Source organism: Gastrolobium bilobum, unplaced genomic scaffold (genome assembly GCF_033153095.1).
Source record: "Gastrolobium bilobum isolate Gb01-03AN ecotype WA unplaced genomic scaffold, APGP_CSIRO_Gbil_v1 utg12205, whole genome shotgun sequence".
NCBI classification, from domain to species: Eukaryota; Viridiplantae; Streptophyta; class Magnoliopsida; order Fabales; family Fabaceae; genus Gastrolobium; species Gastrolobium bilobum.
In genome coordinates, this window is record NW_026899230.1 from 150797 (window position 1) to 172694 (window position 21898).

Here is a 21898-nt window from a genome sequence, read left to right on the forward strand (position 1 = left end):
CATAGACATTTTGCATTGTTATATCTCCCTATGTTCTTGGTTTTTAAAGTATTCTGTTAGGATCTGGCAAATTATTAGAGTAAAATGCAACAAAACACTGACAAGGGCCGAGAGAATTGGATTTTCTATTATATTTCAGCAAAGGAAAATACAACTACAGAGACAATTTGATAGTAACGGAAGAAAAAAGGAAAAAATACAAGAAAAGCTAAATGGTTTTCAGAGCAATTAGAGAGTGCTCTGATTCTCTCCCAATTTGGTTTTTCAGAGCCCAAGTCTCAATTTCCCGGTCCATTTGACACACTTTCTATCCTCCCTTTTTATACTGAGTCTAATATTTTTGAATATTCTAAAGTTAGTTATGCCACCTCATCAGTAGCACATAATCCCCTACAACCTACTTTAGATACACCTACATGTATATTCCTATCATATTCACATTCATAACACCCCATCTTATATATTATTGTCGTAATTCTGATGTAGCAAACGCTTCTTGAAAGAAATTGATTTGGCAAGTTGCTTATGTCTTTTTGAGTAGATATTGTCTTGAACTAATTATTCAAATGGGTGGAGAGACCCTCGGAAACAAAAATAAATAAATAAATATATAAATAAAAGAAAAAGAAATATTATTTTAAAAGTTTAAGTTGCTAGGTAATGATACAATTAATATATTTAAAATGTTACTTCGTGCTTGAGTGTTTTGGGATGTGCTTAATGCGCTGCCACTGCATAGATCTACCTATCATGTATAACATACTATAACAATTGGGGATTTTAAGTTTGTGTTAAATGTTAGGACGAAATGTGCTTGCTTAAGTTTTCTGGATTTTTCCCATTCTCTGTCCTGTTTATAAAAAAGTGCTTGCTTATACTACGAGCTATAATTTTTTCCTCATGTTTGGTAAAGTATAGCTGCTATTGAAAGTTGAAACCAATTTCTAGCGACCAAGGCAGCATTTGAATTAGAATATGTTAATTGAAAATGGATTTGGATCCTATACAGATTTAAAAAGCTCTACATTAAGTTAGCTGTATATGTTGGCAAATTAGTTATATAGATGATGACCATTGAACAATAGGGATTGAATGCACTAATAAGCAAGCTTCATATTGTTTAAGTGATTTTGACTTCTCATATAGTGTTAACATAGTCAACATCATTAAATAAGGTGTCAACACAAGACTGGATGAAACAGTTTTATACATTGTTTCAAAATTATTAACATTGTTGATTTATGAGCAGAAAAGGTGCAGTGCTAGTATGCACATCTTAGCAATTATTTGATATTCACAAGTATGCTAAGAAAGGAGATTTTCTCTCAACTGTGTTTCTTAACACCATAAAAAGATAACAAATTATCTGTTAGAAATGTTGAAATCACCATTCCATAGGGATTGCACAGTTCTATGATACACAGGCAATGTCCTCTCTTCTGGTGACTCCAAGTTAGGTAATTTGTTGATATTGGAAGGGCACAAGTAAGAGTTACTGCTGACATCAATATCAAATATCCCTCCAATCCCATCACTGCCCTCTTGAGGGTATTTCAATTCAACTTCTTCAGCTTCTTCATTAGAAGAATTCAGATTTCTCTGCATCAGTTCTCTGAACACTGAGGATTTTAGGAGAAGTCCTAATGCTGTTGGGGAAGATGACTTATTGCAAGGACTTAAAGGGGCCATGTGGTTGAAAAGGTCTTGCTTCTTGGTACTGTCCAATTCACCTGTGGGGAATGGCTGGATGTTGGAGTCGGTTACATCAGTGTTTCCTCTGGTTTGGATGGAGTTAGAGTTTGCATAGGGTTGAGGGTCTGTGCCTGGCTTTTGCTCTTGAGAAGTAGTAGATTGTGCTCCTGGTCTTAGCCATCTGATGTAGGTGCTCAAGTCAAAGTTTGTCACTGCATTTATGCCTCTATATTCTATTGCTGCAATATCATATGCGCGAGCTGCCTCTTCTTGTGTACCTTTAGAGGAAGACATTGAACACATATATAAGATAGCAGCTAAGAAAATGAGTGTGACTTGTTATCCTATTATCAGGTTCAAATCTTTTGATCCTTTGTTTCTAAAAATTTGGGTGTAGAGTAGAATGGCCAATGTTATTTGAATTGTGTTCTTCAAAAGAAACAAAGGGATTAAGATCTTGAAAACTCACTGTAAGTCCCAAGGTAGAGGTACTTGTTGCCGAACACTCTCCCAATCCTTGCTTCCCATCTTCCATTGTGATGGTGCCTGCAATCAGTTTTCAGACTTATACTTAGCATCAAATATTTCTTTGTTGGAAACAAAAGGGTAGAGTTTGATTGCAAAAGTCAGAAAAAAAATTCACCTTGCTACTCCTCTATACTTTGATACACCTCTAGAAAAACCACTGCTCCTCCTACAATAAAAACAGAAAAGGATTTAGAACTTGGAAAGGTATCAAAAAGTCTTAATGGCAGTATTTCTTGAAGAAATGGGATTACCTTCTCAATGAAGCTAGATATTCTTCTTTGGTTACAGTTTTCATTATCTCAAGTTCCTTCTCATAATCAGGTACCTGCAAAAATATCTCATTGTATGAGGCATGGATATTGGTGAGGTACTAAACTTATGCAGTTTATGTACAATAGACATACAGGGAAATTTGTGAAAGTTGAAGTTCCCCAGTACTTGAGTGCAGCCAAATCATAAGCTCTAGCAGCAGCTTCTTCATCATTATAAGCTCCTGATTAAAGCATGAGTGAGCATCAAAAGGTCAATTTCTACTCTATCATATTATTCAGAGAAGATACTGTTGGAATCAAACAGCTGAAGTACTCACCCAAATATACTGCTCCACGTCAGCAAGGCAAACAAATCCACATTCACAAACAAGACCACAATGCAATGAACAAGGTGTGAGCAATCAGAAAAAGCAAAAGAAGAATGATATCCAATTAAAGTGAAGTAAATGAAGTGTTCAAAATCTCTACCTTGCTTTCCTTTCTTCTTCTGAGTTGGATTCCAGGTCCCTTTATCCCATAGATGGGCTTCAAACCTTCCAGTCCACCTGTGTCTGCTTGACAAGAAGATACAATTAGTGTCATGTCTAGGCGAAGCTACATGAATGGTTTTAGGGGCAGGTTTTGTAAATGGATCCTTCTCCATGGTTTTATATTACATATCTAACATGCCCTCTCAAACAAGAGTCATTTGGACTTAGTTGTTAAATGAAGACATATGAATGATTTTATATTACATCTAACAATTAGCTTCAAATCAGAAAGCAACCACAAACAGCAAGAAAAAAGAGTATGGTGTTTATTAACATCACATGCCTGCTAACACCCCTGAACCTTGAGCTTCTTTTCACTGTGGGGGTGGTTGATTGGCCACCTAATGGTTGCTTTTCTTCTGTTTGTTCACCTTGTTGTTCATTGCCCACTAACAGTGCTACAGATGAATCTCTTCGCCGCCTTTTGACACACTTAGTGCCATTAGTCTCACCATCTATCATGAGTAACCGGTGACTTCTTGGGTTCAATTCAGACTTCACAGTGGCAAGCTCCATTTCACTCTTCTTGATTCTCAGCAGCCAAAGCCAATAGATAACACTGCAACTTACTTGGAACAAGATACCAGGTTCAAGCTGTGACTTAACTATATATCCTACAGAAAATTTGTTTCATGCTTGAGTTGTCCTTTTGTTGTTTTTTAACTGCTTTTTGAAAGAAAGACACAAAAATGTCGATGATAACTTTACCATAAGACAAATTTAATTTGTCCACACCACACAAAACCAAAAGAGCCTGCAGCTAAGAGCCTACTTATTAAGGTATGAAAAGAATCATATGGCTCAATGTAAGACAACTTTTTTTGTTGAGAACTATCCATAACAAAGCTTTTGATAGAATCAAAGTCTTCGAAAGATTATTATATTTCCATGCATTTTAGAACTATGGTTGTTTGGAATTTAAGTGTGAGTGGTGAAGTCTTACATTGGTTAAGTGGATCAAATGACGACTCCACATGTGAAAAGACAATTTGGATTTAGGAGTCCTTCCACTTATATAGTCTTCATTTAACACATTTTTAACCATGTGTAACTTCACTGCTCACATTTGGATTCTCATCCAGTATCGTCAACCCTAAATATACATTACAAAGTTAGTATATCAAACTTAAAAAAGGCAATTTGCCTCCAAAAATAAATAAATAAGCTTGCAGTAACTCATCCTAAAAAAGACCAAAGTTGGCGAATCCAATGACGGTGTAATTTTGGCATTAGAAAGTGAGACAAATGGGTTTTGCATGTTCTGAATAATGAGTCCAAAATGTCTTTAGAAAACTTTTTTGTTTTTTGGGATAACCATGTATAAGTGATTCTGTCGTATATACTATAACGTGCAAAAGCAAAATGTGTCAATAAGGAAAGTTGTTAATAAATGTCTAGTAAATGTCGTCCAAAAGGAGTACTTAGCTGTCAATTTGTGTAAAAGTTCCAACCAACTTGGTCTCTTATCGGGTTGTATAACTGAAAACCGGACAGAAAAGAGTTTATTCCCTTTGCCGAGCTTTATCAACGTTAATTCCTGTGGAAACGGGTATCAGGTATATGCAAAGCTATTCATTTTCACATGGAATGATAAAAAAAGCTAGCTTTCATTCTAATGCCTGAGCAATTATCTAACTAGCTCATGCTTACTGAAGTAGTTATGAAACAATTTTAGGCCCATGCTTACTGAAAAGTAATCTACATCACTCTATAAAAAGACAGTGAATACACTTCCAAAACTACGTTGTTTTGAGTTGAAAAATTAAAAAAATATAATAAGAAAGACTATTATAACCCTAAGATAAATTATAATTATAAAAATACCTTGATTTCCATATCAAAATAACGTTGTTTTGGGTTCAATGTAGATAACTTATTACAAACTATTTTTTCTATGAGATTTTTTCACTCTTTAAGTATGAAATTAGTCATTAAAAACTGATTAACCTGTAATCACTCATACTTTACTCTCTTTTTTTTAAATAAAGTATATGCGTTACAATTTAAATTCAATATGTATTTAACTTTAAAATTAATTTGATATAAAAAATTAAAATTTGAGATAAATTGATAATACTGTACATTTTAAATATCTTTTTTAAAAAGTATATTAGAAGAAAATAAAAATACAATATACGATACTAAATAGGAAAACTACATCAAATTAAATTTGGGAAGTGATGCTAAACACCGGATTTTCCAGCTTTCACCGTGCATGATATTTTTTAATATTTTAAAAAAATCATATAGGGACATACAAAATTCAAAGTTTATCTACCGAAAAAAAAAATTCAAAGTTTTGATTTCATAAACCATGATTTGAGACCCACAAGGACAACCAATTCTTTGATTGTTCAGAACCAAAGCACCGGATATAAGTCTCTAAGGTAGGTAGTGTTTGGTTTGAGAGAAATTATTTTTTACTAGGGAAATATAATTGATAGGGAAATGGTTGAAAATTAAGTTTGGTAGGAAAATGTAAAAAAAATTGTTTAGTTGACCGAAATATTACCAGGGAAATTTATTTAAATATGCAAAATTTATGTTCGGGAGAAACTTTGTACCTGTTTTTTTCACTTATCCAGTTATCTCAAAATACCACATCTCAAGTGGTATTCTGTAACAATGAATTTCATCCAAAAATCAAAACAAAAATCATTTTCCCATCTATCCTATTTGTCTAGTATTTTTTGAAAAAATCTGAACCAAACGTGATATTTTTCAATATCCACTTACACTTTCCCATCAATCTCAAAATAAACCTTCAACCGAAACGATTAACCATCTTAGTTTGCTTGCAATTGGAGGGTGGCAAGGCATACTGATACTCATCTTTAAGATAATTATTCCCATTGTATTCAATCTTAACTTACTCATATGCCATCTTCAGGTCAAGATAGTTTACCTTCTACCATACAAAAGATATGAACAAGTGAAAAATCAAGAACTAAAATTTCATAAATTTGTAAACTTGAGATATATTTAGGATAGATGCTTTTGGAAAGAGAAGGATGTATAAATTCTTCATTTTAATTAAACATTTTCTAATCTAAAAATTATTTAAAATCAGATGATTAAAATAATATATAATCATGAAATCTTTCAATCATCCCTTATTCATTTTTACAAACAATAAAAGATAATTATGTACTATCGATGCCAGTTGTTCGATACATTTATTGTCATAATAAATGTCTAAATTTGTAAACATAGTAACATATGATACAATTCATTTCCTGATTTGAAGGCTTTCTAGTTTCAAAGGAGCCAGCTTTTTGACTGAAACGAACACTCTGCAGCCTTCTCCATAATGTTGCTTCTATGAATCATATATACGTTCAGCAACAGTGTGGCACAACTCAACTCACTTCAATTGCAGCCTGCAGTACCATAATCCGAATACAATATCCTATTCTTGACTATTTATACTTGCCTCCTAAGAAAGGCAATGGCATATGCAATAAGGAAGATTTTCCAAAGGAATATATACTTACAAGATACATATAATTACATTATGATGCCTCCCAAATCTGATAGTCTCTTCCCTCCAAAGCTGAGGACCATCTTTGGGATCCACTAGGCGGTTCAAAATGACCAGGTCCAATCTTCATAGCAACTTTTGTATCTATGATAGCAGCATAAACATCCCTTTCTGCCTTACAAATTTGAACCTTAAACACCGGGAAAGAAAAGTGAGTGTTCCAATAATTTCAATGTTTGTACATTATATAGTTGGACAAAGAATGGCCATCTAAAGAACATATCAAGAGAATCATGATAATGTAAGCATGCATATGGATTCCCTATCAAACCCCAAGAAAACACAGGCGAAGCTGGAGCAACGGTAAAATTGCTCCTTTGTAACTGAAAGGTCATGAGTTCAAATTTGGAAAATAGCTTCTTTGCAAATATACAAGGGTAAGACTGCATTCAAAAATTGCCCTCACCTCATGCTCACTATATATATATATATATATATATATATATATATAACAACTGCAGACAAAACATAATTGCATTCTTAAGGACTGTTGCAAACAGAGAATTTCGTTTATTTGTCCAACAGCATCATTGTCTTCATCTATATTATGATGAGTAAATAGTTTCACTCTCTTGACCCAAGTTTGTAACCAAAATTAGCTTTGTGATATTCCAGTAAATAATACAGTGATATTTCAGTTCAGATTTCCAGTTTCTATCACTTTGACATGCAAAGAAAATTTTCCTCATCGTCCACCCCAGAAAATATCCATCCACTTAAACAATAACTAAGTAGAATATAAGAGAATATTCTGATACTTACTGTACTCCTGCAGTGGATCTTGTTCCGCTTCCTGATAGAGATAAGTGTCGCTATCTCAGTTTTATTGTGAGAGAAAATGTGGTCAAAGAACACTGATGGAGTTCCTGGGTGAGTAAGAATGTAAGCATATCCTTGCATTTCTTTTCCACTGGGAAATCTCCAATGACCCTTCAAGAGAAAATATGAAGGAAATTTTATAGTAGTTGATACTTTTTTTAGCATATAAAACAGTATGAACAAATGAATTCCTGCAAGAGGACGGGGTACATGTAGATATCAGATAGCTTTATCTGTTATATATGGCTATCCCCGTATTTAAATGCTTGCAATTCTGAATCTTGTTTCATCATATTAACAGCTTATCTAATCAACACTTATAAATACCACGCATTGAGTAAATTTAAATCCTTTCAACCATTACTTTTTAGTACATAAAACTATTACAAATGTTTATAATTACACTAATATGGATCCACAGGTAGATACATAAATCTACATAAACAATCTGAAGAAATTCAAAGGAAAATGCCTAATTTGAAAATTTCCGATTTTTCTAGTGGTATCATTCATAATATTAGGTGAAGCACAGCCAATGATAATAAAATTATTTCAACCAAATTCAATTATTCAACCTTGAAAAAATCTCAAACTGTACCGAGATATTTTTGAAAGGGGAAGTTCAAACCTGGGTAGAACCAGTGTCATGATTTTCTATAAAAGTAACAGCACGGGAGGGCCACCATCCAAGAACACCAGGGGGTTTTCCCTTCTTATCTGACAATCGCCAATATTCACATCTTTCCAATGCCTATATGGAGCGGAAATTAAATCAAATTTCTTCAAGATTAAAGAATAAACAAACATTAAAAATTTCAAAAATGGCAGCAAGCAGCTTATCAGCAATGAGTATGAGATTCTTTAACTAAAAGCATTATCACTGTAACAGTAAAATTAATGAAAGATAAAAAGAAAAGAACAGAAGCTCAAGTAAGAAAGTAGCATACACCGTGAAGAATATTTGAAAACACATATGACTGTCAAATTTTCATGTTATGTAAGAGAAACACACCAAGAATATTTTATACATGGAATATGTAAAATTTGAATAAACGTTATTGAAATCATTGAGTGCTTACACCGTGAAGAATCCCTTTAGTTGTAACATCAAATGCACCAGCAGTGCCACTGGTAGCATTAATCCAGTCAATGATCCTCTGCCTATGTGCATCTTGATTATGATCCATTTCACCATATGTATAACTGAGGGAATCCCAGTATTCTCCAACAGCAAAGTAAGGCTCAGTTGCCTGCAGGTAGTCCTTTACATAACCACCCCAAAATCCTCTAACAAAGTCAAGCCTCCACCCATCATACCCAATTTCTTCCCTGGAAATTACACAGCATTAGAAAAAGATACAATTCTTGTAATACTTCAATGCAACAGAAACAAAAAGGGGCGAAAATATATAAATGAGCATCACAGACACATGGTAAATGTTGAAATTAAAGAGATGTAGGTAAAGGATGAGTAAAAAAGAGATAAAAGAGACGGAATAATATTCTCTTGTATATTGGTTTGATACAAAAGGGGGCGAACTGAAGCAGTAGTAAAGTTGTTCCTTCATGACTGAAAGGTCATGGGTTCAAATCTAAGAAACAGCCTCATTACAATTATGCAAGGGTAAGGCTACGTACAATGATTGCATCCATCCCACACTCTCTAGTCGGGTTTAACGAGGAGTGGTTTTTTAAGTGGTTTTTAATATATTGGTTTGATACAAAGGTAAAAGCACTAACCGCTACTTATACTAATATTAGTCCCTTAATCCTAATTAAACAAGGAAACAAATAATGAAATATGATGAAATACAAAAACCACTCCTGAGAGATCATATAAGGTACTCTAAAATGTTTAGATATAATAGTAATTATTTTTATGAGATATTTTCTATACATTATAACACTCCCTTTCAAATTGTAAAGAATCAATTCAACCCAAAAGCTTAAGCTGTTGGGTGAAGCTACTTTAATGGTTTTATATAACTCTAACATGCCCCCTCACACAAGAGCCCACGAGGCTTGAAGGGTGAACAATGCACAGGCCCACCTACCTGTGCTAAGAAACTCCACAATACTAAATTAATTAATAATTAAATGGGGAGCGATGAGGATTGAACCCAGGACACAAGGCTCTGATACCATGTAAAGAATCAATTCAACCCAAAAACTTAAGCTATTGGGTAAGGCTACATTAATGGTTTCATATAAATCTAACACAAATCAAAACTTAACGTTGAATATCAGAATCCAAGAGAATTATCACTAATCCGCGTGTCTCAACTACACAGCGGAGAGCTATGAAGCACCGATACCGATACGGCATTTTCGATACGTTCCCGATACGTGTGTCCGATACGTTACTTCAAAAATACTAATATTTCGATACGTTCCGATATGTCTTAGTATTAAATAATATTTTTAAAATAGTGTACTTCACATTAACAAAATATAATAAAATATACAAATATACGTTACTTCAAAATCATGTTAAATGGAAAAATTAAATATAGAATATACAATATACAAATATACAGAATATAACAATATAAATTTTATGTAAATAGAATATACAAATATAATATATTTTAAATTTTATGTAAATAGAATATACAAATATAATATAAAAATATATTTGTATATTATATTATATTTGAGCAGACCAAGGAGCATTGGATCCTTCAATATAAAAATCACTCCATTCTATTATATTATACCATATACAAATAGAATATACATCATTTGATCCTTCACTTACCTACCGACACCGTGACTCCGTGCGAGAGGATCCTTTTTGAGCAGCGACCGACAAAAAGCCAAAAGGAGCAGAACGAAAGCCAAGGAGGAAGAACGACGATGGAGGTCGGAGGACGAACAGCTACCACCGACAGCCAAGGAGGAAGAAAGATCGATTGCGAACAGCTACCACCGTGGAGGAGCCGAGGAGGAACAGCGACGGCCGACGGCGAACAACGGCGGAGGAGGAACAGGAACGGCGAACCAACGACGAAGGAGAAACTAGCGACGGCGAACCAACAGTGAGTAGAACTTTAAGCGCGTCTGAGATTCAATCGATTTGGGTGCTTTTTGTAAAAAAAAAAAACACGCTTTAATTATTTTTTAAAAAATTACTGAAATGTCATTGACTCATCTGATACGCAAAGAAAGAGTATCCCAACGTATCCGTATCGGACGTGTGTCCGATACGTAGAAATTTTTTTATTTTGCGTATCCGTGCTTCATAGGCGGAGAGTCTATTATATAACTGAAAAGAAAGGAAGTACAAAGAGATATACATGATGTATGACTAGTAAACTACTATTTACAACACTCCCCCTCAATCTAAAGCATATAGATCATATGCACCAAGCTTGCTACATAAGTGAACTATCATAGGCCCTCTCAAAGACTTTGTGAATACATCAGCAATTTGATCAGTTGAGTTAACAAAACTAGTGACTATATCTTCTGAGAGGACTTTTTCTTTAACAAAATGACAGTCTACTTCAATGTGTTTGGCCATGGAGCGATATTCCGCTTCAACACTTGATCTGACAACTACACTTTGTTTCTTGCTTTTCAAAGAAACCAAGTTACCTCCAAGGAATACACAATACCCAGATGTAGATCTTCTATCACTAGGGGAACCTGCCCAATCAGCATCTGAGTATCCCACAACTCTGGTATGACCTTTGTTTTTATAGAAGAGACCTTTATCTGGAGCATTTTTGATGTACTTGAGGATACGAATCACTGCATTCCAGTAATCTTCACAAGGATAATTCAAGAACTGACTTACTACACTGACTGCAAACGAGATGTCTGGTCGAGTAACTGTGAGATAGTTCAGCTTCCCAACCAATCTTCTATACCTTTTTGGATCTAAAAATAATTCCCCTGATTTGGCATGGGCTTGACATTTGGATCCATAGGAGTACCGACGGGCTTAGCATTCAACAGAGTTGTCTCCTCAAGAATATCCATAGTATATTTTCTTTGAGATATCACAATACCATCCTTGGATTGAGCCACTTCAATTCCCAAGAAATATCATAGTCTTCCAAGATCTTTTGTCTGAAAATGATGATTGAGATGTTGTTTTAACTGAGTAATGTCTTGATGGTCGTCACCTGTAATCACAATGTCATCTACATATACCACCAAATAAATAGATCCGGAGTCTGAGTGGCGATAAAAGACTGAGTGATCAGCCTCACTTCGAGTCATACCAAACTGCTGGATAATGATACTAAACCTCCCAAACCAAGCTCGCGGAGACTGTTTGAGACCATACAAAGATTTGCGGAGTCGACAAACTAGACCGAAGAGCAACAAACTCAGGAGGTTGCTCCATGTAAACTTCTTTTGCAAGATCACCAATGAGGAAAGCAATTTTGACATCCAATTGATAAAGGGGCCAATGACGGATAACAGCCATAGTAATAAAGAGGCGAACAGACGCCATTTTCGCAACAGGGGAAAATGTATCCCAGAAACCTCACCAAATACCTGAGTGTATCCCTTGGCCACCAAAGGTGCTTTGAGACGATCCACCTGTCTGTAGGACCAACCTTGACAGTAAATATCCATATACATCCAACAACAGATTTTCCAGAGGGAAGATGAACCATATCCCAAGTACAACTGCCATGAAGTGCACACATCTCGTCAATCATAGTCTGCCGCCATCCAGGATGTGATAACGCCTCACCTGTAGTCTTAGGAACAGACACAAAAGACAAAGAAGAGAGACAAGCAAAATGTGATGAGAAAGGCGATGATAACTCATATTTATTGAATACCTGAGTGGAGAACGAGTATCGCGAGTACCTTTCCGGAAAGCAATTGGTAGGTCAATGTTTGAGGGCGGGACCGAAGCCGTAGGAGTTGATGACGGCAGATCTGAGTCCACAGGAACTTCATTATCAACAGAGTCAGTGTCTTGGGGCATGGAGGGACGTGGCCGACGGTGATAAACCTAGAGAGGGGGATCTGGTGCCGGGACATCTGAAGATGTGACAGAAGGCAATGCTGGTGGAGGATCTGGTGCTGGGACATATTGAACTAGAACAGAGGATAAAGGAAATAGAGTATCAACAGAATCACCAGGAACAGAGGTGGAGCCAAAAAATGGCACAGACTCAAAGAAGGTAACGTCCGCCGAGACAAAAGAGCGACGGAGACTAGGAGAGTAACATTGATAACCTTTTTGTGTCCGAGGGTAACCGAGGAACACACATTTGTGGGACTTAGCAGACAACTTGTCACGATTGGGCCGAGTTGATGGACAAAACAAGTAGAACCAAAAATACGAAAGGGTGAGGAATGTAAAGGCCGATGGGGATCAAGATAGAGTACGCTACCTGGTTATCGAGGACAAAGGAGGGCATGCGATTAATGAGATAACATGCAGTGAGGATAGCATCGCCCGAATAATTGGTAGGAACATTCCCATGAATTAAGAGTGTTTGAGTTGTTTCAATAAGATGGCGATTTTTCCTTTCAAAAACCCCATTTTGTTGGGGGGGTGCGCACATGATATGTGGTGAAGAATGTCGTGAAAGGCCATAAATGATTGAAATGCTTGAGACAGATACTCACGAGCATTATCACTACAGAAAGTACGGATAGAAACACCAAATTGAGTAAGGATTTCATGATAAAACTATTGAAATACGGAAAACAACTCAGAGCAATTTTTCAGTAAAAATAACCAAGTGTTCCGAGAATAATCATCAATAAAGGTAACAAAATATCTATACCCCCGAGTTGACTTAGTACGACTAGGTCCCCAAACATCATAGTGAACCAAACTAAAAGGAGATGATGCACGATGATTGGCTTTATCAGGAAAAAAACTGCGAGTATGTTTCCCAAATTGACATGATTCACATTGCAAAGTGGTCAATTTGGATAGATGTGGCACCATCTATTGGAGATTTGTAAGACTAGGATGACCCAACTGAGCGTGAACAGTGAGTGGAGAATCTAATACCGAATGAGCATAAGAGGAACTGGAAAGCATGTAAAGGCCGTTGGACTCAAATCCGCCACCAATTGTCCTCCCCGAACTCCGATCCTGTAAAACAACAGAATCTTTAGTAAAAGAGATGAGACAATCAAGAGAATGTATTAAACGACTAATGGAAAGGAGATTAAAGGGTGTACCAGGGACATAAAGCACGTTATCAATAGTATGAGAAGGAAAAAGATGTATTGTTCCAATTCCACTAGACTGAACTTGGGAAACATTAGCCATAGTAACAACAGGCAAATAACTAGAGGTAGAAAGAGAAGAGAATAAAGACTTATTACCAGAAATATGATCAGAGGCACCGGAATCAAGAACCCAATGACCAAAGGATGAATTTTGTGTGAAACCAACAAAGGTATTACCTTTACCAGTATGCAAAATAGTAGTCGTGGAAACGGGGATAAAGGAGCTAGAATCACCTATGGCTCTAAAAAGTGAACAAAGCACCTATAAAACCGGTTGCAGTAAGCGGTCAAAAATATGACTGGCGGTACTTGACAGCAGCGGATAAGCAACAAGGACGACGAGCTTGCTGTAACAGGACCGACAACGAAGAAGAAACGTCGGATCTTTATATGTAAGAATACTCACTTCACTTCCAGTCACAAAACGGTCGATGAACAGGACATGAGCTGAACCGATCTGGAACGATGGACGCGAACAAGGAACAAAGGAAACTAGCACACGACGATGACAAACAGAGGTTCTGGCGGCTGGATCCAAATGGACAGCAAGAAAATGGAGGCACAAACACGGGCAGAACAAATCCGAGAAGATGTGTGGTCCAAACGAACTCCATTGAACGAAGTGAAGGCAGATCTAGATAGAGGGTGGAAGGGTGACCGATTCTATCTTTGGTCGACGTGAACGGCTGCCGGAAAACGCCGCACGTGCCGGAGGAATGTGGTGCGTGGAAACCACGCGCAGAGAGTGGAGTGGTGCGTGAGAGCGCGTAACAACTCCGACGATGGTGGGGTTGGCGGCGTTGGATAGATTGGCTCTTTCTGAGTCTGTTGACGTACTATTTGATCTGAATAGTCGCCGGAAAAATTTTCTGGTGGCGGAAGAGGTGGATGGTGGTGGCCGAAGAACTGACTGATGTTTCAGTGACCGGAAAAATGGTACTCGGCAAACAGTAGGTCCACCGGAAAAACGAGGATTAGGATCTTTCTCTTTAGGCTCTTGATACCATGTTGAATATCAGAATCCAAGAGAATTATCAGTAATTCGTGTCTCAACTACACAACGGAGAGTCTATTATATAACTGAAAAGAAAGGAAGTACAAAGTGTAAAGAACCTTGGGATACACCACTCCAAAAGCTAGCTCAAAGGGTGGGAGTGCCCAAGGCGTTATATATCTCAACATGCCCCCTCACACAAGAGCCCTCTTGGCTTGAAGCGTGGATTATGCAACAGGCCCAATCTTTAGTTTACCTTTTTTGTGCTTCCACTTTAAAGTGGGGGGCGGTGAGGATCGAACCTCAAGCTCTGATACCATGTAAAGAACCTTGGGATACACCACTCCAAAAGCTAGCTCAAAGGGTGGGAGTGCCCAAGGCCTTATATATTTCAACACAAAGAGATATACATGATGTGGGACTAGTAAACTACTATTCTAAACTACTATTTACAACACTTATTAAGCCTTAAGCTTGTCAGTGGTTACAATTAAACAAACTAAAAGAAAATAAACCAAAAGATATAACGCAGTGGCAGGTGATAGCATCTAGGACTGGACTCTGGAGACAGACTTGTTATAATCAAACACACAAAAAGAAAATAAATTAAAGATATAACACAAGTGCAAGCGATGCATGTGGGACTAGAGATGTAACCAAACTGCAAACAGAAAAAAATGGGGAAGGTTTGAATCATAGTCAGCATAAGTCACCACCAGTATGATTCATCCATGGAAAAAAATTTACCACGGGAGTCATTCATTAGTGCAAAAGGACAACATGACAAGCATGAGATAAATTAAGACGCCCATAAAAGTGTGATGATAGGATAGAAACTTAGATCATGAAGTTGAAGCATGTTCAAGCATCCTCTCGTAAAAGAAGTTGAAAGTCTCTTGTTATATGATGGGCTATGATTAGTGGGCCCAAGTTCAGCAATGCAAAAGAGTCCATAGTAGTTAGTTAGAGGAGAGAGATGTTGTTATATAAAGTGATTTGGGGGTGGGGTTTTCATTATTCATGTATTCAGAAGTGGTTAGTGGGAAATGAGAGACCTCTAGGGAACTCTTAAGCCTAGGTATTTGGTTTGAGGGGGAGTTGAGGCTTTCTTGGGGTTTATTTTCTGCAAATTAGTGTATGTAAAAGAGGCATGGCCTCCATTATCTCTATAATTTCAATGTTATTTTTCTGGTTCCATCAATATATCATGAAGTTGAAGCACACATGTGAATTCTTACATGAAACTAGAACATTGTCTTATTGGTTATGCTACATGCCAGAGTCTCCAAAAGATGATCTTAACATCATTTTCTATGCCAGATTGTCTTAGTTCTCCAGCATAGCCATTTTGGCAATGAAATCATGACTCATAATACAACATTATAATGTATGAACTACTTACAAACTGATTGGATATGTTTCCCTCTGACACAACATTTTGTGCTAATAGTAAGCTATTGAAAATTAGGGTAACGAGTATAAACCTCAACCAGCATAACCATTCTTTAAGATCCTTTCTCACAAATTCCTGGGAATGATCAATGTTTGGAGCAGCATGGAAACTATCTCCACTACTCTTGTTGCCCCTCCCCTGTATGGCAGAAAGAATATCCATTATTTATGTCAGATTAACCCAGAAAGATAACAGTGTCATATAATATCTCACACTAACACCAAAGGCACTTCAAATGCTTCATTGTTGTCAAATTTTGTTTATCATGCAGACAGCTGGCATATTCAGTGGGCTTCCAACTCAAAAATGTAATGTACATGAAGATCTGCTTTACATAATGCATATGAGCCTTTGCTTCACAAAATTTAGTCATTAAACCTATTTTATTTTATTTATTCTTAGAAAACAACAACCTTTTCTATTTACAATAGGTACAAAGAAATATGCTATGTACTCCTATTAAGGATAGGGTTCAATTACATAATAATCAGGGATGGAAAAATCTTTGGTTACCGATATCATCATAATCCACTCCATGGTCTCTTATTATGTGGGAACTTTGAATAATCTGGGAGTACCAACTTTATGACATTACATAAAAATTAGGTTCCTGGGGTTGCAGATAGGACCGCCAAATCCAGTAACAATCTACAAATAACTTATGAGTTTATTATTACGTAGTTTACTTAACAAAGTGATAAGAATAAAATATGAACATACGATAAAATATTCACAAAGTGTCTCTTCCTCTCACAAAAATTAAAGATTGGCATCTTTCAAACAATTTTAACTAATGTAAGTGTGCTACCAATTGCATACAAATGTACTTAAGATTATACCATACATTTTAGGAAAATTATTCACCCTGAACTTCAGATGACTGCTAATTACTGTAATCTAGGTTAATGAGTATAAAGTTATTCTGTTTTCAATCAATGAAATAAAATTGAAAACAAGCACAAAGTAGTATAAGATATAATTACAAGTAATCACAAAGTAGTTTAAAAACATAAACAATAGAATGATATGCTGGGGGTTAAATAAGATATAAATAAAAAACTATTACACTTCAATCTGTAGTTTTCAAATGTACCCAACTTTACTAGGAAACAGCAAACAAAGCACTTATATCTTCTTTCCTAGAAACATGTTATGAGTGTTGATATCAATTATCAATGGTTCTCATTCTCGGAATAGAAAATTGACTAGCCTAATAGTAGGGGGAAAAACATAAGTGAAAGGCATTGTTCTTCAACCGAATAAAGAAACTAGACAAGTAGCTGAGAATATAGAGAAAATAGAAAAGATATATCTGATTCTTTTTAGTATGATTATTAATAGTGTGTAAAGAGTAAAGAACAAAGTACATATCTAAAACTCTCACAAATAAACCTGAAAATGTGGATCATCAGCTACAACTGCGCGATCATCCCAGTTGAGACGACCTCCAAATATGTTCCAAATACCATTCTGATTCTTAAACTGGGCACAGCGGTGATTTAAAACGACATCTCCAAGCACTTTGATTCCCGCTTCATGAAATCTTTTCACCACATCCTTCAGTTCATCAAAGGTTCCATATCTGATATATTAAATAAAAGATATAACAGTTCATATCAAAAGTTTCCTTTTCATGGAGATATGTGATTATTTTCTATCCTGAGACAAAGTTTTATTCATCTTTTTCTCAAGCATTATATAAATCAGCACATCAAAGAATATTTCCTGCCACTCAAGTGAATCAGTGATGATAATATTTGAAGGTGCAGCATCTGGCAAATGCTTTTGAGTGAAAGCAATTTTCTTAACACTGGGCCTGCTATCTAAATACTTAAAGATAACTGCCATCAGCAACTTTGAAATAACTAGACCTTTAAAAGGATTTTAATCAAGTACCTGGAATTTAAATTATATAAATCCCTTGGCATGTATCCTTCAGGCGAAACAGAATCTGTAGGTGGTGGTAACCAAATGACTGTGAAGCCAAATGACGCTAGTTCTGCAGCTTTCTCTTTAAGCTCCATGTACCATCTTCCAGACTTATGAGATTCCCAGTTGAATCCTTGGCATAATATTTCATACCCAGTGCCTGTTCCTGAGGATACTTTTGGAGGCGAGTAAGGCAACACCACTTTCTTGGATTCCACAGCAGGGTCAGATTCCATGGCAGGCTCAGATTCCACAGCAGCCTCAGATACCACAGCAGCCTCAAATGCCGCAACAGTTTCCTCAGAGAAAGTTGGAACGGAGCTTCTGAAGATACTATATGCTTCAGCAGCAAGTCTTTCGATTTCTTGAAGAATGATTTCCTGTGCTTCTTTGGATTTCGTCTTTCGACTTTTCTCGGAGGAAATGTCTGTCACCAAATGCCTTATCTCATTGATTATTCCATCAGTAAATGCAGAGACAGATTCCTCTTGATCTGCTTTTTCAGTCACTTCCCTCTGCACACCTTCTGATTGATCCTCTCTATTGCCAATAATTGCACTACTAGAACTTGGGAGAGGGATGTAGAAGTCATTTCCCATGAAATTTAGCCATGTATTTTCATTTAGCTTAAGAACAAAAAGAAATCCTGAAAATTCTTCTCCCAAGGAGATTTGTACTGAACTTCCTGATCCACTGTCTCTTGACTGCAGGTTGATTGAATATTATGTATTCAATATTTCAATCATGATCCAAATATATTCATCAACTCATATAAACTTACAGCAGTATTTATAAAAGAAATGCAGTTATATAAAAGTGCTGGCTGGAGGGTAAAATGCACCGAGTTTCTGGAATTATTTAGATATAAAACTTTGAACATTCAGTGGATTAAATCGTCAAAAGAATGGTTAAGAAACCTTAAATAAAAAAAGTACATAGATTTGACTTTAAGAGAACACCCACACCTAACTAAAGGAAAGACAAGAACACAAGGTTAATCCTTGAGATATTGACACAAAGATACAGTCTTAATTTTTATAGTCTGATAAGACAAAACCATATTAAGTGATTTATTTATTATAATTTAGAAAACGATGGAAAAATCAGGTTTGAGATCTTATGCAAGTATATAAGTATAGGAACATCTTCCTTGAATTTGTCAAAGACAAGAACATCACCAATGGAGCAATAGTATTGAAATATATTTATTAACCTAAACAAGCGCTAAAACATAAAAAACAAAAGAGGGACAATTTGTCAGATTTCTACCTGTAATTGAGTTCTCAAAGCTCTGTCTTTAAATGCTACTGTTTTTGGTGGATGAGGAGCTGGGGGAACTTCCCACATTCTCAAATCATCCCTGCAAACTCCCCAGTGAAGGAGAATATCTCCAGTTATATCCGTTTCTAAATATAAAAGATTTTTAGCTGTCTCAGAGCATTTCCTAATGGAGACACTGATAGAGTTATTGACAGTAACTTCCTTGGTAATAGGCAGTTCTACATAGAAACCTTCTAGTTGACTATTTTCCTGTTTTGGACCTCTGGATTCACTGTTGTTATCTTGAACTTTGTCATCTGTTCCTTCCGACTTGAGGAGAATGTTAGATATCCGCCCCAAGGCCTCTGTGAGTGAGTAAAAACCATGAAACGTGTCTCAGCTCAAGTTCACAAAAAATATGGTGTGAGGACATATCTAAAAGGATAACAAAATTAAAATAAAAAGAAAAGAAGTATCCCTAACGCATATTATAAGCACAACTAATCATCTTTTGAAAATTAAGTAGATAACTGGCTCCCCATACCAAAATTTTGTACAGGATGACGTTAGGATATAATCAAGTTTCATTCTTCTGACAAAATTGTGATCAACCAAATTGTTACTTTTCCCTATGTTAAAATGGAAAATACTACACAGCACTGAGATACACATCAAATGGCAAACATTCTCTTCTCCTTTCTCTTTTCTTTGCTGTAATATTCTCAATGGCTGTCCACTCTATTGTTTATCATCTATAAGCATCTTAAGAAAAAGTATCTTCATTTATAAAACTTGAAGGTGATATAACAAACAGGAACTAGTTGAAACTACGTGCTATAATTTATCATAGGATTATTATTTATTTGACTCTCTAAAAAAAATAAAAATAAAGCCATGACATGCACAAATTTAAGAGAGATAAAATAAGAATTCATTGAAGAAGCAAAAAAATCACAATGCATAATGATTTCAAAAAAACCTGGCCATAAACTAAAGCTCTTTTTAGGTCCAATAATATTAGCATCATCCTTGAGGGAGTTGACCAGAGGAACCTTGAAATCTCTTCCTTTGTGTTGATACCAAGCACCAGTATCCTCATCCTACATCAACAGGACCACCCATATTGGAAAGAAGCAAGAAATAAAGAAATTTGGGGGGTGGGGGTACTTGACAATTACATTTCTAACACTAGTAAGTAGTAACTAACATCTCCAGCTGCTAACTGAAAGAAAATAAACCTTGAGAACAAAATTAACTGCTGAAATTTCATTGCTGGGTTTAAGATCAATCTTGACTTCATGAAGAGTGTCTCCTTCAGCAGATGACCATGATTTCTTCAAAGGTGTCTCTATTGCATAGTCCTGAAATTTTCACTTCACACTCAAACTTTCTGCATGGCAATAATGAACATTTGCCATATGAGAGATCATGAATCATGAAGCCAATGTCTACCTTTATAGGAATAGATCCAGGGGGTATCATATCACGAGGAGGTTGATCCCATTCACTGCAGAATCAAGCTTACATCATCATCATCATATATCTTTATTGGATCATTAAGATTAAGATTTTTCTCTTACAATGATTTCAAATAAAGTACAATAACCAGATATCTCAAAATTATAATGAAAGCAAATTCAAACACCTTGTTAAACATGACGTACCTTCCAACATCATCCACATGGGAAACTCCCCAGTGAAGAATCCATTTTCCCGGTAGATTGCAACCCACTGTAAGCTCCCAATTTCTCAAATCCTTCCCCTGATCTAATCTTACAAAGATCTTTCCCTCCACCTGCAGATTCCATTTCAATTATGACAACAATCCCATCAACGCCAAACACCAAACTATGTCTAGTCAATGAAAAAACAAAGAGAAAAAGGTAAAGAAAAAAAAAAACCTTTTGCCTTTTTATGTACTGGTAATTTCCTTTTTTGGAAGTGCAAACATTAAACTCACTAGATACTTTTACAGTAACACCATTCTGTTTGATTGCTCAGAAAATCAAAAGAAAACGCGATGACCCAAAAAAACAAATAACAGTAATAACAACCAAGCTGATTGAGCTGATCCAAAATTATACCCCTTTTACTCTCCGCGGAGAAAAATGTTAAAAGCAAAATTCTAATACCCTTTAACTTCTTCTTCACTGTTTCCTCTGAAAAATTAAATTTTTTTCTTCTGGGTTTTCTCAGAACTTTCTCAACAAACAAAACAATGTTCAATAAAAAAAAAAAAAAAAAGTGTTATGGCAAAGGTGAGAGACCAGTTCAGTTCGGTTGATGGGGAAAGTCCGGTTGAAGAGGACATCAGAGGATTGAAGAGACTCGAGGGTATCTGTTTTCGTTGCAAAAGCTTCAAACTTTGGAGTGTGGAACCTGTGGTGTGGCCGGGAATAGCAGAAGTTCCAAGAGGCATAGTTTTTGATGGTGTTGGAAGAGGAACTGAGAGAGAAAGGCGGGAACAATGGCTTTGGCTTGGAACGGTGAATGGAAGCTTCTCTGCGAGAATGGCAAAAGTTGAAGAGTGGCTCTAAGGAAACGGTGGTGGAGAAGATCATGGTATGGTGGCTCCTTTTGCAAGGAAATGTTAAGGAAGATGTTGCAGCGACACAACAGACACCACCTCTCTTAGCTTGCACATACTTGTAAACGTGGACA

At 36.1% G+C, this 21898-nt stretch overlaps 2 protein-coding genes across 3 annotated transcripts; both read right to left on the reverse strand.

Moving 5' to 3' along the window:
* Positions 1-1362: 1362 nt before the first annotated feature.
* Positions 1363-3564, reverse strand: LOC133288633 (AP2-like ethylene-responsive transcription factor At1g79700). Its single transcript, XM_061486445.1, has 8 exons — positions 3306-3564; positions 2961-3043; positions 2810-2818; positions 2625-2713; positions 2472-2545; positions 2336-2386; positions 2162-2238; positions 1363-1970 (listed from the first exon to the last, which is right to left on the reverse strand). The coding sequence occupies exons 1-8, from the start codon at positions 3536-3538 to the stop codon at positions 1363-1365; spliced, it is 1224 nt and encodes a 407-aa protein (XP_061342429.1). The 5' UTR covers positions 3539-3564.
* A 2570-nt stretch (positions 3565-6134) lies between these two features.
* On the reverse strand, positions 6135-21843 carry LOC133288619 (alpha-amylase 3, chloroplastic-like). 2 transcript variants are annotated; one of them, XM_061486420.1, is made up of 14 exons: positions 21505-21843; positions 20902-21032; positions 20690-20744; positions 20476-20598; positions 20217-20337; positions 19247-19602; positions 18250-18681; positions 17945-18183; positions 17441-17630; positions 16080-16186; positions 8462-8711; positions 8011-8133; positions 7326-7493; positions 6135-6693 (listed from the first exon to the last, which is right to left on the reverse strand). In XM_061486420.1, the coding sequence occupies exons 1-14, from the start codon at positions 21796-21798 to the stop codon at positions 6535-6537; spliced, it is 2748 nt and encodes a 915-aa protein (XP_061342404.1). In that variant the 5' UTR covers positions 21799-21843; the 3' UTR covers positions 6135-6534. The 2 variants fall into 2 exon arrangements, with proteins under 2 accessions (XP_061342404.1, XP_061342403.1); XM_061486419.1 differs by having other exon boundaries at positions 17945-18681.
* Positions 21844-21898: the final 55 nt, after the last annotated feature.

Bases quoted from the DNA above. Each gene is read 5' to 3' on its own strand.
- LOC133288633 (XM_061486445.1), bottom strand. From the start codon at position 3,538: ATGGAGCTTGCCACTGTGAAGTCTGAATTGAACCCAAGAAGTCACCGG. The intron at 2,387-2,471 runs GTAATCCCATTT...TTTTTATTGTAG, and splicing joins TATCTAGCTTCATTGAGAAG to GAGGAGCAGTGGTTTTTCTA. The intron at 2,239-2,335 runs GTGAATTTTTTT...AACTGATTGCAG, and splicing joins AAGTATAGAGGAGTAGCAAG to GCACCATCACAATGGAAGAT.
- LOC133288619 (XM_061486419.1), bottom strand. From the start codon at position 21,798: ATGATCTTCTCCACCACCGTTTCCTTAGAGCCACTCTTCAACTTTTGC. The intron at 20,745-20,901 runs GTACGTCATGTT...TTGATTCTGCAG, and splicing joins CATGTGGATGATGTTGGAAG to TGAATGGGATCAACCTCCTC. The intron at 18,682-19,246 runs GTAGAAATCTGA...ATCAACCTGCAG, and splicing joins CTTTGAGAACTCAATTACAG to TCAAGAGACAGTGGATCAGG.